The 16,502-nt window shown below is 50.6% G+C and overlaps 6 protein-coding genes across 6 annotated transcripts; 1 reads left to right on the forward strand and 5 right to left on the reverse strand.

Annotated features, from left to right (window-relative positions):
- Positions 1-110: 110 nt before the first annotated feature.
- On the reverse strand, positions 111-1,076 carry N7515_004551 (oxidoreductase, short-chain dehydrogenase/reductase family; the record flags this gene model as incomplete). Its single annotated transcript, XM_056665295.1, has 4 exons — positions 111-325; positions 390-541; positions 596-796; positions 859-1,076. 4 exons carry the CDS (start codon positions 1,074-1,076, stop codon positions 111-113), a joined length of 786 nt encoding a protein of 261 aa, XP_056522245.1.
- Positions 1,077-2,072: 996 nt separating this feature from the next.
- On the reverse strand, positions 2,073-4,866 carry N7515_004552 (Zn(II)2Cys6 transcription factor; the record flags this gene model as incomplete). Its single annotated transcript, XM_056665296.1, has 4 exons — positions 2,073-3,432; positions 3,492-4,222; positions 4,273-4,384; positions 4,481-4,866. The coding sequence occupies 4 exons, from the start codon at positions 4,864-4,866 to the stop codon at positions 2,073-2,075; spliced, it is 2,589 nt and encodes an 862-aa protein (XP_056522246.1).
- A 753-nt stretch (positions 4,867-5,619) lies between these two features.
- N7515_004553 (uncharacterized protein) lies at positions 5,620-7,131 on the reverse strand (the record flags this gene model as incomplete). Its single annotated transcript, XM_056665297.1, has 1 exon — positions 5,620-7,131. The coding sequence occupies one exon, from the start codon at positions 7,129-7,131 to the stop codon at positions 5,620-5,622; it is 1,512 nt and encodes a 503-aa protein (XP_056522247.1).
- A 3,561-nt stretch (positions 7,132-10,692) lies between these two features.
- N7515_004554 (class I SAM-dependent methyltransferase) lies at positions 10,693-11,820 on the reverse strand (the record flags this gene model as incomplete). Its single annotated transcript, XM_056665298.1, has 1 exon — positions 10,693-11,820. One exon carries the CDS (start codon positions 11,818-11,820, stop codon positions 10,693-10,695), a length of 1,128 nt encoding a protein of 375 aa, XP_056522248.1.
- Positions 11,821-12,212: 392 nt separating this feature from the next.
- N7515_004555 (NAD(P)/FAD-dependent oxidoreductase) lies at positions 12,213-13,723 on the forward strand (the record flags this gene model as incomplete). Its single annotated transcript, XM_056665299.1, has 3 exons — positions 12,213-12,261; positions 12,380-13,370; positions 13,432-13,723. 3 exons carry the CDS (start codon positions 12,213-12,215, stop codon positions 13,721-13,723), a joined length of 1,332 nt encoding a protein of 443 aa, XP_056522249.1.
- A 570-nt stretch (positions 13,724-14,293) lies between these two features.
- Positions 14,294-15,263, reverse strand: N7515_004556 (TBP family protein; the record flags this gene model as incomplete). The annotated part of the gene is made up of 4 exons (XM_056665300.1): positions 14,294-14,310; positions 14,365-14,779; positions 14,861-14,948; positions 15,010-15,263. The coding sequence occupies 4 exons, from the start codon at positions 15,261-15,263 to the stop codon at positions 14,294-14,296; spliced, it is 774 nt and encodes a 257-aa protein (XP_056522250.1).
- Positions 15,264-16,502: the final 1,239 nt, after the last annotated feature.

Consider the following 16,502-nt stretch of genomic DNA (forward strand, 5'->3'; position numbering starts at 1 on the left):
AACGCAAAGACTTGATGACATAGAGCTCTCAAACATAAGTAGCATCATTCTAGCCGGTCTCTAGATTGAAGAACGCAACGTTCGTGACCGTCCGCAGATCTGCGACCTGCCTAGTGCTTCCCACCACGCATCATCTTGGAGAGGTTCTCGAAGGCAGTGCGACGGTTATCCACGATCCCATTGAATGTGTCTACTGGTCCAATACTGCCAATTACAATCTGATCTTTGCCCTCGGCCAGTCCCTGATAAACCTGCTGCGTGAATGCGTCCAAGGGCATTCCCAACTGGCGGCCCGCATCCTCGCCCATGTAATCGTGCAATTCCGCTATAGCCAAGGGGGGTCAGCACTGAAAATATCAACATTATAAGCGCCAGGGCTTTTGCCTTACTCTGGACCGGTGGAGGGGAAATCTCGACCACTTTGGTGTTCGAGTGCCTCAGCTGCTCCCGCAAGCAGAGTGTAAAGACATTCAAGGCGGCCTTGGATGCTGAATACGCCGGAAGCGTGGCGGCAGGCACGATGGCCAAATTCGACCCGGTACTGAAATACATCCCATTAGCTCCCCCGCGGATTGGCGACCGCAGGCGTTCTTACAAGATGAAACTAGTTGGGTTCGGGTTCTTCTGAAGATATGGCAGAAGGGCATGGGTGAAAGAGACGAAGCTGGAAAAGTTGATCTTCACTTCCTCGTGGAAGGCCGTCAGATCAAACTTGTCGAGATCTGCCAGATCGTACGGGTTTTGCACCCCGGCATTAAACACAATGGAATCAATATCCGGCGATTCCTTCATCACCCTGGTATTTCCATCACTTAGTATGTGGAAAAAGCTCACGGGTGAGGTCGGGAAAAGAAGTACCTTGTGACGAAATCTGGAATCCTGTCCAACTCTCCTATGTCGAATTGCTCGCCTTTCGCTTGTGCAGGCCCGAAAGTCTGGACGAATTCATCCAGACGGTCCTGTCGCCGACCCACGGCGGTGACCTTGGCCCCCGACTCAATTAGACGGGTCGCGAGGGCTTTGCCGATTCCAGATGTCGCGCCGATAACCAAGAAATGCTTGTATGGGAACGCCATTCTCTTTCTAATGGGGGTATTAAGGAATTACGAGCCTGCGGTGGGTCGCTGCACTGTGACCGTTTATATGAACCTCTTAGCGTCTTATACCGCAGCCACTAGAGGCTTATATCCATAAGCCACCGCGGGGTTCGGCCTTACGGTCTTATCTTTCTTGCCCCCGAGAAAGTCCAGACTCCAGACTCCAGACCGACATCAGCAAATAGCGATTAGCGGTTACTCTGTGGCGCTATGGCCGTTGCCGAAGTGGAGAATGTGGGGACAAGGCTCTGGGCTATGTAGATTCTACTGTGTGTACACCATCCACATTTACGGTGTGTCCACCATCCACATTAACTAAACAAAGAGTAGCCAAACCTGAACTTCCTCTTCGATCTGATCCCAAGACAGAGGTTCTGGATGTGGTTGGATGCGGGGATTCCCTCTGGCCAGTGTTGAACGGATCTCGGCATGTGTGAGTGATCAAGTGTACTAGTGTAGGTATTCAAAGGTTGAAAGGGTTGTAGGGGTAAAGGAATATAGCCGGGAAGAAAAGCCTTCGCCAATGTACTATGAAAGCTTCAGCTTGATTAGTGGGCGCCTTACTTGGTTGGGAGATACACCAGAACCTAGAACGAGCTTAGTCGTGGTGTAATAGAAGATGTATACAAATTGTTGGATCATTTGTTCTCTGTTCGGGCTGTTAAGACTTTAACGGATACATGATGCACCAGAAAGCTTTTTGGGGGATATTCGCATGGAGTTTTAACGGGCAGGAGGAAGATATTGGTAGATTAAGAATGACGGACGTAGGAGATGGGGGGTCAATAAGATACAGCTAGGAGGAACTCTGACCTGGGAAGGGCTGTAGAGTATGCGGCGATAGTGGTAGATGGGGTGGGAGAGCAGAGGACAGGAGTGGTTAAGTTAGCTAAGGTAGGTAGAATGATAGGTAGTATGAGGATGGATGTTCCGTCCCGGTATAAGTTATTACGCAACAGCCCTTCCAGGAACTCGTCACAGCTCCCAATTCTCATTCTCACTAGAATGGGGGAAAAAAGACTTCATGAACTGCCCACTGATAGGATCATAGGGGAAATACTCATCCTGCGCCTCGGCAGTCATCGAAGTCATCATATCCGCCGTCGTCAGATCCGGATAAGTATAGTGGTCTTCACCGGGTACCTCAGGAACAGGCGCAGACATATGTTCCAAATACGAGCCCCAGAAATCATTAGCCTGGGAACCTCCGAGCTGTTCAGGCTGCTTCTCTGAGCCGACGGTAGTTGTCGGCTCGGGGTGGTACGGGTAAGAAGGCATGTCGCTGACGTCGTATTTCATGCCCTGGGCGAGCTTACGGAGACCGAGGTCGCAAAGCTGCCAGGCGCGACGGGAGGCGATGCTGCGTTCGGACATTGCGAAGAACCAGCGGGTTGCTTTTTTCGCTAATCTGACGAAGTTCGTTTCTTCGTCTGGCATGTGGACGGTGCCAAAGGAGAGTTCGAGGAGGACGACGGTTGCTGCCTGCATTAGGTAGTGGAGGATGCACCACCACGGAGTGATCTGGTATAGTTGTAGGGCGTCGGGTTCGTCGGGGATGAGATCTAGCATGCGGCATGCCGACTCGAGGGTTATTACTGCCATTTCGTGGCTGAAAGATGGGGTTGGGCCCTTTTGGCGGGCGTCGCGTCGGCAGAGACAGGGACGGCCGAGGGTGATTCGTGCGCTGTAATAATGTAGCGCTAGGGTCAGTTTGCAGCGTAGAACCTCGGGCGTGTCGTCCCTTTTGTCTGTGAAGTCGAGTCCGCTGGGGAGGCTGGCTCGCCACATCTCGATTCGGGATCTGAGTTCGCCGATGCGGTTCTCGATGTGGGCCCATGGGACCATTACACAGTCTACTGAGTAGACTTTGTTGACGATTTCTTGGGCGACGACTGTTAGGTCGCAATAGTATAGATAGCAGAGGCCGTAGTTGACTGGCAGGCTTTTGATCCATGTGGTATCCCGTGCTCGAGTGTGATGTGCCGCCTCCTTGCCGTTTGCCGGGTTGAGCGGCATTTGTCGGATGCAGGCACTTGCCATTACGTTGTTGATTCTTTCATCTCGAAGGGTCGCATCTGTAAGTACTTCGACCGCACCTGGCTCTTGCAGCTGGTCTTCGTCGAATGGGATTGGGAAAGGCGAAGTGCACACTCCGTCCTGGATACACGTTGACCGGCCAGTCATTATCCCGAGCATGTGCTCAAAGTTATAGAGACACCACCAAACCCGGTAACGGGCTTCTTTTGAAAGATCAGGCGTGGTTGGACTGCTGCTCTTCATGTTGATTCCAAGTGTGATTGCAGAACGGACGGCTAAAGCCGAAATTCTCCATGCCCTATGAAGGCGTTAGATCTGGTTCAGCACGGATAGGGAGAAAAAGATCGTTAGACTTACCGATTTATTTGATCGGCAGAAAGAAGATAGAAGGCAATCAAAGCCTCCACTTGAACTTGTTGAAGATCAGGGTGGCTGAACAGAACGTCGCCGTTCATACTGAGAATCCTAGCTCGGGTCAGGTATACCAAATGGTCCTTCTCGTTCCCGCGCCATGGTGCTTCGATGAGATGGCTATGTTTGGCCCCGATTGCGAAAATCATGTTCAGAATGGCAAGCCACTTGTCTCCTGGTTGAGCGGCACTGTCAAAGAATGTCCGATACTGTGCGGTGAAGAGAGGTTTGTTGATTATGGGGAAGAACGGATGTACCGTGACCAGATAAGTCTCATACATCTGATCCGCCAGCTCCCGAGGAGGCATGGAATACAACTGTACCGGTCCAGGTACAGATATATCCAAGTCATCGAGATGGTAATTGACCGCATGGAGAGATAATGCATCGTCGAATCTCGAGTTTTGGCCAGGCTCCAAGGTCCCCGGGAGACCTTGGGCTCGTTGGCCTGCCTCCCTCTGCAGCCGTTGCATCCACGTTATTTCTGAGTTCTTTCCCATATAGCCGGTCGCTCTGGTATGTTCTGATCGATTGAGATCCTCTTCGACTCGATCGATCGCATCAAGAGACCCAATAGAGGAAGGCGAGGAGGGCTCGTCGTTTTCCGGGATATCATCCTGAGGAGTCGCCGATTGAGACTGGGTGGTATGTGACGAATAACCCGCTTCCGTACCATGCTGTAGTTGATTATTAGTTGTAGTCCGATATCCCAGCAGGAGAAACATACCTTGTCCAGCAAGCTCCTGATCCGCTCAGCGGCACGATTCTCTACCGTACTACCCAGCTCTTTCAACATGTTCTCGTATTCCTGCACTTTCTCTGATAGGTCCTCAACTTGTCTATAAGTAAACAAAAGGTTGTCAGCATGTTGGTTCGTAATGCGAGTCGGGCCGGGTTCGAGTAAGAGATGCATGCAAGATATCCGATATACCTACTTTTTCGTTTTCTCTCGCCATCCCTGGGGATACTTGCACGCAACTCTCAGCTCACGACACTGGCGACAGACCGGAGTATCGCCACTGCATTTCGTTTTGCGTTGCCTGCAGGATTCACAAGCGCGAGGCACCCGTCGATTGTAACGCGGGGCAACTCCGGCCCGTTGACGAGGGATGGCGACCTTGGCTTGTGATGCAAGATCCTTATTCGAGAGAGGCGGGTTTGAGCTAGCACTGCTGGCGCCTATCGTTAATGTCCATTCTGTGCCAGAAGGAGGGAGGTTTCTGTCGAAGGCGAGGTCTGTTTCTGATGGCTGAGCGGGGACTTCAACTTGAGAAGGGCCGTCGTTGTGGCTCGGCTGGAGGGGGGTTTCCGTGTTCGTCATCGTCGCGAAGGGCTTCTATATGTGACCGACTGTGCTCTGGTAGTGCCGTCCAATGACCGATATCGAAACTGCGGTCCTGCGACAATCTGCGCTTCGGTATCGGCTTCGGTACAGGATTGTGACCAGTGGTCGAGTCGGACTCGCATAGGGAAGGCTATGAAGTGGTATAGGAACTTTGTCGGAGGAAGGGACATGTGAGATCCATCGATAGAATGGCCTGCAAAAGATAGATGTTATCTAACGCAAGTGTACTGTAGAAAAGAATTGATGTCGACCAACCAACTGAACGCTAAGTGGCGGAATTCGTAACCAGGTGAGGGATAGGCCGCCCGCCTTCCTATTTAGGTCTAGAGCAATGGGTCCGGCGGCTCATTTTTCCTGGGAGTTCTCAGAGTGTTCTATCGAAAAATTGTACACAGTAGATGTGAGAAATACGCATGCTCGTGGGAATCAATGAATTGATGGGAAGAAACGCTAGTTATTTTGACACTTTTGGGTGCAACCATTCCTCCAGCCATGGGATTTTCCCAATCCTACCCATCCAGGGTAACCAAACCAGAAACCATATGTATATATACAAGAAAAAATAGGCATTAGCGAAAAAATGGTAAGGGGTGCGCCGGGAAGCCAATGGACATGTACAGGCAAGGTGATATAGAGGTAAAGCGCACAAGGCGGGTCACAGCCCTGCCAAGAGTGGAGAGAAAGATGAAGGAGAAAGACATGAGTGGAGCTGAAGTCGAGGAGGATAATTTAGAATTCGCCAAACATCTCGTCAAGTTCATCGACTTCGACCATCTCAGGGTTTTGCAGCTCTTTCCAGGAGTCGAAGAAGGGCTCCGATTTCGCGGAGACGGGCCGAGGGGTCAGAGTGAGCCTCTCATGTGACTCAGTCAAGTCAGACATCTTCAAATCGACATTGGGGAGACCGCTGTTCAACATGTCGAGCGAGCGCTTGAGAGTTGAAACGGGGGCGGCATCCGGATCCTCGGGAAGACTGATCTGCGGGGCGAGAGTGCCAGCATGCTCGTCATCAACACCGGCATCGATCATAGCACTCGTGCCAGACGAGACAGACGATGCGATGGAGCTAAGAGAGGGCGAGGGCGAGGTACCAAAAAGCGCGCTCGCGGCGGCCTCGTCGAGATCTTGAGCCATTTGGTCGGCAGGCATGTGAGAGAAGTAGTCACTATACTCTTCCTCGGACATACCATCACCCTGCATAGACGGAGACATGGAATCGCCATCCACAGGTGATTCAGACATGCGCATGTCGCGGTCTCCCAAGGCACTCAGGCTCTCGGAAAGGATGGACTGGCTACGACTTGACTCGCTGGCTTTTTCCTCTGATGCACGCTCACGCACGGCACTGGCGGTTTGTGTGAATTCCTTCTCATCACCCTCCAGGGGCGGAGAAGCCGCACGGTTCGAGTGCATGAGACGCGACAGATTACTAGCATCGGGGAAGTGGTCGGAAGTACCACGGTGGTTGGCAGTGCTGTTCATATTCCCCTGCTCCTCGAAGTCAGGAGAAGACAAGTCCACTTCAGGACTGGGGCTACGTTCCCGCACGATGGCGTCTTCCTCATCCTCAAGGCTTGATACACTAGGCGTGATACGCTTGTTATTCACGGCCGAGGCTGTATCATCATTCTCAGGGATAGGTTGGTGAGGGAACGTAGTAAGATAGTAGTACACTTTGCGGGGGTGAATTAAGATAAGCTCCTTGGCGATAGGGCACGGCGCGAGGGCCGTCCAAGAACGCTTCATATAGGCGGCCAACCGCGAAGAGAGGAGCGCGGCAGGATTGGCGGAACTAAAGTAATTGTGGTTAGTGATTGGACCTAAAAGCAGACCTGCGGTGATAACATACTTGGCAACGTTCGCATTCAATGCGACCAGAACCGCGGCGAGTTCTTTAACGAGATGAGGGCGATTGCCCGTCTTTTCCAGTTGATTGATCACAGCGACCACAATATCGTCGTTAATCCCTTCTGTATCGATTTTAGGAGCAGTTACACCGTCCATAGGTGATGGTGGTGGTGTAATCTCATAAAGTCCACGTCGACCCGCGCGCGCGATAATCTTGGGATCGGATGGCTCGGGTGATAACGAAGTCGAACCATGCGATCTTTTGACCTTTTTTAAAGGGTGTAGCTCATCGTTGTGTGTTTTTGAGATGGAAGGCGAGCGACGGGAGGAATTGGGGAGTTGAATGCCCAAGGATGGAAGAGATAGTGACTTGCGACGGGTGTTGTACGGCATTGTGAGGGAATGAAAGAGCGAGATAGGACAAAGCAGGTCAAAGGAGAGTAAGACAACAAGATTGTGAAGATATAATAGCAAATAAAGGTGATAAATGGCAAATATAATAATAAACAGAGTAATAAGAATAATAAAACAGACTCTAGGATATGGGGAGTTCAGCAGAAAGGGGGATGAGGAGGATAAACGGGGGGATCATCAAGATGCGACAGGAAGATGTTTGGATGGCAAATTACCAACGGGGGCGGCGGCCTAAGGAATCTGCGGAAAGAAAAAAAAGTGGAAATTGGAGAAAAAAAGAAGAAAATAATGAAAATCTAGTGGTAATATACGGTATGGTAATTTTTGACTCTGAATCTGGCAGCCTCCCGTCCGAATCGCCTTGGCGCTGATTGGTTCGCGGGAGGCGTTGTTTTCATTTTCCTTTTTTTATGTTTCTTTCAGAATGTAGAAAATACAACACGGGGAATGAGAAGCCCTACTATGTAGTACTCAGCTTGTAGTTGTTTATCTTTTCTCTCTCTGAATTGCGTGTCGAAACCGAGTACTAACTATACTCGTGAGTCTCAATAATAGTACTTTTTCACCGCCATGTTAAAGCCACAGCAACACAACATGCAACCATAGACCAAAAGTGAATACATCCTAAGCGGTGGAGGTCAACCCATTCCTGTTCAAGCCTTAGTATGAAAATCCCATAGTTCGGTTTAGTGCATACCGGACCAATAGGTGAGTGGAGTCAGCCATGTGTTCTACGAGCCCACTAGGTCCAATTTTGTGCTCCCAGCAAACTTTAGCGTCTTCAAGGCTCCAGTTGTCGCTTGCTATCCCGTCTACAATATGGGTACATATCGGATTCGGCAATACAGCTCGATTCCATGAATAAAATAAGACATACCGACCAACTGATTGGTAACCGGTGGATGACCGCGGGGCCGGCACAACTTGTACAACTTGGGGCCTGTCAAGCCGCATATGCTGCATGCTTTGATTATGCATACGATCTGTCATCTGTTGGTTGCTAGGGGACCAGTCGACACACCGCTGTTGATAGATCGAATTATATCGGCGATAGCTAGTAACTGAGCATAGACTTCTCCAACCTTGAAAATGACCATCCCACTTCAACACACATCAAAACCAGTTTGACCGGGAGGGGGGGGAAAAGTGCCAGGCTTAACCCGAGCCCTCCGGTCGGAAACACCGAGACCCAAATGAGCTTCCTAGCGCGACCGTTGTTACAAAGAGAAAAGATAAAAGAAAGGAAAAACAAATTGAACGACCACTTAAAGTCCGAGGCCCACTTCAAGGTGGATCCTGAGGATCCAATCAACGGCTCACTGGTCAATCAGAGGCGATACATCGTATTGTACATGGCGCTAGTAAGAGATGCTCACATTAGCGTCTCGGGGAGAAAAGGAACAGCGTTCGCCACTGACGATGCCGAGCTGAAACACTTCTTGGTTCTCTCTCGTACGCACTATGTAGATGTATCGCCTTCCATTTTCAGCCCTGATAAACACTCTTCATGATCTATCCACTTTCGGCAGATTCAAATGAACTCAGATAACAGATCCTGTCAATGTCGTCAACTGTCTACTATCAGACTGTGAGGATAGATGTGGCCAAAGGAATAATGACAGCTCCTATCTTGCTACGTACTCATGATGACATCCTTCCCCTCCCAGCCATTCGGATATCCCATCCACCCCTCTTGACTTTCCGTGATACTGTGCACATATGATGATGATCAATAATAGTTGGCCGATCAGAAAGATTAGGTAGGTCCCATTGTACATCGTGCATGATAATGGAGTCTGAAATCATAGCTCCATATCTCCTCATTTGGAGACTTGGCCACCCAGCAAGGGATTGACATATTAGCCCCCGGGTACAAGCATTGCTGCAATGCAGGTCTCGGTTGCAATTGAGGGGAAGATCATTCCTTGAATTATTTATGCGACCTAAACTGTCTCTGTACTCCGTGCCTGCAACACATACAACATTGTAGGTACGGAGTAAAATCCCCGTTCTCATGACATCGTCCACTCCAGTCCAGATGTTCGGGACGGTCAACCATGGAATTTGCTGGCCAATCACCGGCCTCGGGGAATAAGCATATCTGGTCGCATCCAAGGCTCGGGATCACATCTTAAAGCTACGCATATAGAAACCGCACAGGGATAAATTGAACAAAGTGTCGTGTCTGCAATCATGAAACCTACAGACTGTACTCCGTACCTACCGTATGCAGGTGCGCGGAAATTCCCCGCATCTCCACAACAGCAGGAACGACCATGTACGGAGTACTGCGTACATGATGTTCACTTCGTGGCGTGCTCTGTATGTAAACATGACTATGATTCATCATGTCCAGAAAATCGCCCGATCGAGTATATGTTGATTCTATGGCTCTAAACAAATCAACGTTGCCAGGCTCATACTGTAGGTTCATACTTGGAACCTGCACTCTGAACGGGAAATTCTAGATCTATCAACAGAAGCACGCACCCTCTGTGGCGACCTATGTACGCCATCAATACCCAAACCTTGGAACTCTTCCTTGCCTAAATACAATATCTCGCCTCCAGTCACCCAGCCTTACATCTAAGAAAACCTTCTCGGATCACCAGCAAACAAAGAAAAAAGATGACTAACTGCATATCCAAGACAACGTTGAATAACCCCTGCAAGAGATCTGCAATGTGCATGTAAATCATGGATGGAGATTGGTAGCAGAGCCCCTTTTTCCATGCAGGCCATCGTCGTGATTATCGTTGGCCAATACCACCTGGGGAAAACACTTCCAGTCCACTACTAAGACTACCATGTCCGTACTAGCCTCATAGATGTGTATCTTCCTGCGTAGGACAATGTAGTCCGATAGGATACTAGCATGGCGCTGGTTTAGTTCCATGGATCTCATTCCAGTGTAGCCTTTTATCCTTATCCAGAACATATCTTGGAGCATATCTTGGTTTCTTGGAACCCACGTCGAGATTCTGGAACATCGGGAACTCGTTTAAAGGAGGGGAAGTGGAGCCATGACATATCACCTATTTGGTGATCGTTGCATGAAGTTAGGTATGGCATCCATGTTTCCCCCGCAACTTATATACTGTCATAGATATTGATGCCAGTCACATGCTTGTAGGTCGATGATAACTGGGGGCGGAGGCCATATCAGAAGGATAATGGAATATACCCGACTAGTTTGGGCTTGATACGTCTAGGTAGCTGATACATAGAAGTTATCTCGATGTACCTACACAGTACAATCTAGGTATGTACCTACATAGCAGAATGGAAAGAGCCGAGATGGACATGCCCGCAAGATAGCAGCCTAGGTTCTATCTCTGCATTTGTTCCTAGTTGTCTACCTAGGTAAACATAGCGCGACAATGTAGGTATGCAGCGTTACCTAGATTTATCAACCCTAATACGTTCATCGTTGCCTTATATCCGTAATCCAGCTCTATGTAGCACTCTATGCCATATATCATACACACCTCCAAGTTGAAAGTTATACACAGCAGGGAACTGACCACCCAGATTCGAGAATCAAGACTTCACCTTCTCCTCCAGCTTCGGCCTCAACACATAACGCCAAGTAGTCCCCAAATGCCACCTCTTCTCCTCGACAATCTCCAACCCACTCTCCCTGACAATCTCCCCAATATCCCTATTCCACCAACACCCATGGCGATCCGCATGAGCCGGCGCCAGATTATCCAAAATGCGATTAACCCACTCATACCTCGACCTCCCATGCTCCAGTAACAGAATCCTCCCCTTCCCGGGCTCCGTAACAGTCCCCAAATGCCTCAAAGTCCCAACCGGATCCGGCATCGAACAGAGCCCCATAGTCTGCACAACAGTATCGTAGTACCTCTCCGACCTCGGGGTAACCTCACCCCGCGCACTACCAGGCGACTCGACAGACCCCGCATCACAAGCCTCAAACACCACCCCCTTAAACTCAGGATACAGTTTCGCGAACTTCTCCTTCGTAATCGTCACCATCTGCGGACTCAGATCAACAAACGTCACAGACCGACATCCCACAACACCAGGTCGTCCGTCGACGTCTAATGCGCGCCGCTCGCCGAGCTCGTAGTATGGCAGATTGCGACCTGTGCCGCAGCTGACTTCTAGGACGTCGCCGCGCGCCCGTGAGATTAGATCCCGTCGCTTGGAGCCTAGGCCCATTGCTTTTTCGGAGAGGGCGACGTCTGCGTCGAAGGTTGCGGCGGTCTTGTTGTAGCGGTCTGAGACGTCGGTGGGGACGTTGAGGGTTTTGGCTTTGTGGACTTCGCGTTTGTAGGATGCGTACAGGTAGCCGCAGTACATGCTTATTGTTAGGGCGGAAACACCGAGGAAGGTGAGGGCTCTGGGGGGTATGCCATGGCTTGGTTTTGGGGGTGAGGCGGGCGGGATTGAGGAGGATGAGGGAGATAGGGGGGTTGGTCGGTTTTGTTGGCGTTGGCGAGGGAGAGTCTGTTGTCTCGTTTTCGGGACTGCTGGCTTAGGGCTGGAGTAGGTGTTAGTTGGGCTGGTTGGTTCGATTGGAGGGTTTTGAAGGGCAGACCTCGGTTTTGGGGGTCGAGGTGTTTTGCTTGATGCGTTGCGGCATGCGGTGACGGGCCACTTGGCGACGAATGGCACTCTGCGCAATTGATGCGTATTCATTATGATGGTTCTAGCAGATTGAACTGCCAATTGCCTTGGAGCTGTTATCGCGCGCGGTGTAGGGTTTGACGCGGAGGAGATCGCATGCGCGATAAGGTGGGCCCCGTGATAGGAACAAGGATATCGTTTAGTATGGACAGGGGTGACACCACAGGTAAGACCATGCAGATATCAAGTGATTCAAGTGATCAAGTCGTACACAGTATGTAGATTCGGGTGCGCATTCCGTATTGGGGCAGATATAAGATCCCCAGACTCCGTCGGAAGAAAAGTCGGCAGCCAGGTCCGATGTGGATTGCCGTTATCGGCTAACAATTGGAGAAAGAACTGAGAAGAATCTGCTTTGTAGGGATTTTAACTGTTCTCCATCTCGCACACTCAAATATCCCACAATGGCATTGCCATCCAATATCCTAATTGTTGGAGGGGGTGTCTTCGGTTGTAAGTGTCACCAACCTATCCCGGATCCCATCTATACTTCCCGACATGCCTACAACTATATATACATCACCCGACATCCCCTTCAAACATACCAACACCCTACTAACCCCCCCACCAGTATCAACGGCACTCTCCCTCTCCAAGCGCCACCCAACCTCCACAATAACAATCATAGAATCCTCACCAACAATTCCAAATCCGCACGGCTCCTCCGTCGACACCTCCCGCATCGTGCGAGCCGACTACGCAAACAAAGCGTACTCCAAACTCGCCGCGGAAGCTATCGACCTCTGGCGCACCACAGACTGGGGCCGCAATGGCCGCTACACGCAAAATGGCCTGCTACTAGTATACCCATCGGACAGCGCGAGCGCAAAAGAATACGCACACAAAAGCTACGCCAACGTGCGCGCGATCGAAGGCGACAACGTCACCTTCCTGCCAACACAGACGGACGTCCTCTCCGTCGTGCCGGCCTACGGCTCAACGCTCGATGTCGCGGGTGGCTATGTGAACTGGGGATCCGGATGGTCGGATGCTGCGGCGACGTTGCGCTATGCGAAAGAGCGCCTTGATGCCGAGGGGAAGGTGAAGTTCCGGAGTGGCAATGTCGAGCGTGTGCTATATGCGGCTGCGGCTGGGAGTGGGAAGTCGAAGGTGACTGGTGTTGTGCTGGCGGATGGGTCGGTTGTTGAGGCGGATTTGGTTGTGTTGGCGACTGGGGCTTGGTCATCGAGACTGGTTGATTTGCGGGGGAGGGCGGTTGCGACGGGGCAGGCGATTGCGTATATGCGGATTTCGGATGAGGAGCAGAGGGAATTGGAGAATTTGCCGACGATTTTGAACTTCGCGACGGGGATCTTCGTTATCCCGCCGCGGGGAAATTTGCTGAAGATTGCGCGCCATGCGTTTGGGTATCGGAATCCAGTTGTCGTGCCGGTTCCTGGGGACGGGGATCGGACGGAGACGATGGAGGTTAGTCTGCCTGAGCAGGGCGTTCCTGTGCCGCTTGAGGGACAGGAGGCTTTCCGGGTGGCGCTGAGGCAGCTTTTGCCGCGATTTGCGGAGAGGGAGTTCGTTGATACGCGGGTTTGTTGGTATACTGATACGTGAGTCGATCTATTTTGGTCACTGCTTGCGATTTGCTGGTGATGCTAACCAGTTCGATAGGCCCCAGGGTGACTTCATTGTTTCTTACCATCCTGACCATGAGGGTCTGTTCCTTGCTACTGGTGGTAGTGGCCATGCTTACAAGTTCTTCCCTGTCATTGGAGACAAGATCGTCGATGCGCTGGAGGGAACACTTGACCCTGAGCTAAGTGAGATGTGGACATGGTCCAAGGCTCCCGTGTCGGATGGGGAGGACTTTGACGGCGATGGCAGTCGGTCTGGGGAGAGAAGAGCGATTCTGAAAGACGAGTTGGCGAAGACGAAGAAGGCTTTGCGCAGCAGTGTCCTATAGATGATGTATCCAGGATATTAGATGTACATAGACGTGGACATGTATAAAAATCGATACTGAGAGTCAAGTTTCATGATTAGCAGGGCATCTACGAGCTCCAATCATTCACAGTGCTACAAGTCATTACGAGGGAAAACATTTCACTTGTAAGCAATTGATTGGTTTGACTACTCGAAAGTAGCAACAAGGCAAGCTAGCCAATGAATCAACCTACTCGACGTGAGTAAAAAAAATACCAAGGTCTAACCAGACTCCCTTGGGTCACCATGATTTTTTTTGGCGTGTGGAATAAGAAAAACCCTCCACATCTGTACCGAAGAAAGATAACGATTAAGAGCGACCGACGCATAGCCGCCTCACTGCGGCGCGACAGTCCAATTGTGTGTAAAACGGGAGAAACCGAGGATCAACCAGAATCGCTAAGAACGCCCAACTATGCTTGCATGAAAAGAGTCGTAAAAACCAAAGGAAAAGCAAAGGTGCAGACAGACCAAACTCTGCTGTGACCCTTGAAAAGAGGAGATGTTAATACATGGTTGAATGCGTAAGCGAATGACCACCTGGAACTCCTTAAACCTTGCGGAAATCTGAGGATATGTTAGTAGAGGTCTCGTGACAGTAGGACGGACAAGGCAGCATACCGGAGAGCACAGGATAGATCAATTCAAAAGCCTGGTATATCTCTTCGCGGACTTTAGCACCAGTCAGGACAATCTTGCCACTGACGAAGATCAGAAGAACGATCTTGGGCTTCATCATGCGATAGATCAAACCAGGGAACAATTCAGGCTCGTAGGAGCTGAAATTGTGGTGGCGAGAAGCCAAACCCTCCAAACGGATGGGGAACTTGATGTCGCAAGAACCGACGATGTTCTGGATCTTGAAGTCGGTGAACTTGGCATTGAAGCCAAGCTTCTGGATGATACGAGCGTACTTGCGAGAAGCCAGCTTGGAGTCATCCTCCGACTTGGCACCGGTAACGACCATCTTGCCAGAGGCGAAGATCAGAGCAGTAGTCTTAGGCTCGCGAATACGCATGATCACGGCAGCGAAACGCTAGGAGAATAACCGAGTTCAGCCACACTGTTCCCTCTGATACATATGCCCGACCAGGGGGGATGTGGGGTTGATAGATACCTTTGGGTTGTACTCGGCGTTGCGTGCGTGCAATGCGATCGTCTTGAGATCCAGACGACAGTCAAGGTTGACGGTGGCAACGATATTCCTTTTGGGGTAACTAGTTCAGCCATTCTGGTCTCCCAGAAGAACGTCCAGAGTATACTCACTGCAAGGTAGGGACAATGCCACTGCTTCCAGTAGTAGCACCAGGGGTCGCGGCCGGGGTAGCGGGAGAAGCGGGAGTCACCCCGGTGCCGCTAACGGGATTTCCTCCAGCCTGCAGACCACCTTGGGCCATACCATCCGACACAGAAACCGGAGGGGTCAGGTCGCCTGCGCCACCAGGGAACGACAAGGATGAGGTAGCAGTGAAGGCACGAGCCTGCTGCGCGTTGGAGGGATGGGTGGTAAGGGAATCCATTGTCATGGAAGTCCTGATTGCAACCGTAGGTATGTGGTATGCGAAGTTCCGAGATGAAAGATAATGGAAACTATCGAAATTCACGTCAGTTCGATGCCACACGGATGGAGAGTGAGGGAGGGGAGAAGAGCCAAGAGCGAAGAGCGAAGTGCAAATAAACAAAACAGTGGGCGGTGTAGGTGATCAAGTCCCGAGGGGAAGGTGCGATGGAAGAGCTCTTACCTGGGAGATGAACAACTCAATGTATCCCCCTACGAGGTTTTCGCACTTAACTTCTCGACCGACCAGGCAAGAGAATAGTATAGGCAACGAAACCCAGCAGACGACTGAACGAATCAAGAGAAAAAATCACACTCAAGTGTTTTTTCTTCGAGATGCTTCACGGCGAGATTAAAGCAGGACGTGAAGGGATGACAACTTTTTTTTTGTTCCTTTCGAAATGTGTGCTTTTGGTAAATGGGATTGTCTATCTGCGGAAATCTGGAAAAAAAAGAGAGAGAGTGGGTGAAGTGACGTGAAAGTCAGACTTCTATATGGTGTTAATGTCTTAATAGACAAAAACCCTTGTTCCCCTGAAATAAGAGGGTTCTTCCCGGAGGTTAATCAAAGATCTGGGTGAAGTAGATCTGATTAGTAAGAGAAAGCCAGCAGATAAGATGAGGCTTGGGGAGGAGAGCGGAGGGAAGAAGAATTTCCGAAATAAGATCCGCCAAGACCGAGACAGAATTCCAGGCATAAATTGGGGGGAGGTTGGGTCTTTATATAGTGCTGAGTCACGGCCCGGTCAGGGGAGGCTGGGCCGCTGGTGGCGGTTAAAGCAGCAAGACTTGTTTCCCTTCAACCTTGGATCCATCGCCCGCTAGCGGCTCTAGAAAACTCCACTCTAAGCCAATCACAGTGACTCTCATGCTATAGTGGTTTTCATTCGTCCAGCATACTCCGCTCGTGTGTCAATGTTGGTCCCTGAGTGGCTGAAACACCCTTGCTTTATCCTCCGCGGCGCCATGGTTGCAGGCGTTGGTTTGCCAGTCCGCGGTCCTCCTGCAGCTGATAGTCCATCCGTCCCACGCCAGTCCAATCATCGTCATTGACTATCCTCGGTCACTCCATGTACGACGCGCTATCCTCTTGCCGCTTTAACGGATGGCAACTGAACAAAAATTCTCAAAAATTTGCCTTGTTTCTTCCCCCTACCTCTCTGACCTCACCACACTGAGAGAAACTCATCACCATAACCTG

The sequence above is a fragment of the Penicillium bovifimosum genome (assembly GCF_028826915.1).
Source record: "Penicillium bovifimosum strain IBT 22155 chromosome Unknown utg000004l_segment0_segment0, whole genome shotgun sequence".
Taxonomy (NCBI): domain Eukaryota; kingdom Fungi; phylum Ascomycota; class Eurotiomycetes; order Eurotiales; family Aspergillaceae; genus Penicillium; species Penicillium bovifimosum.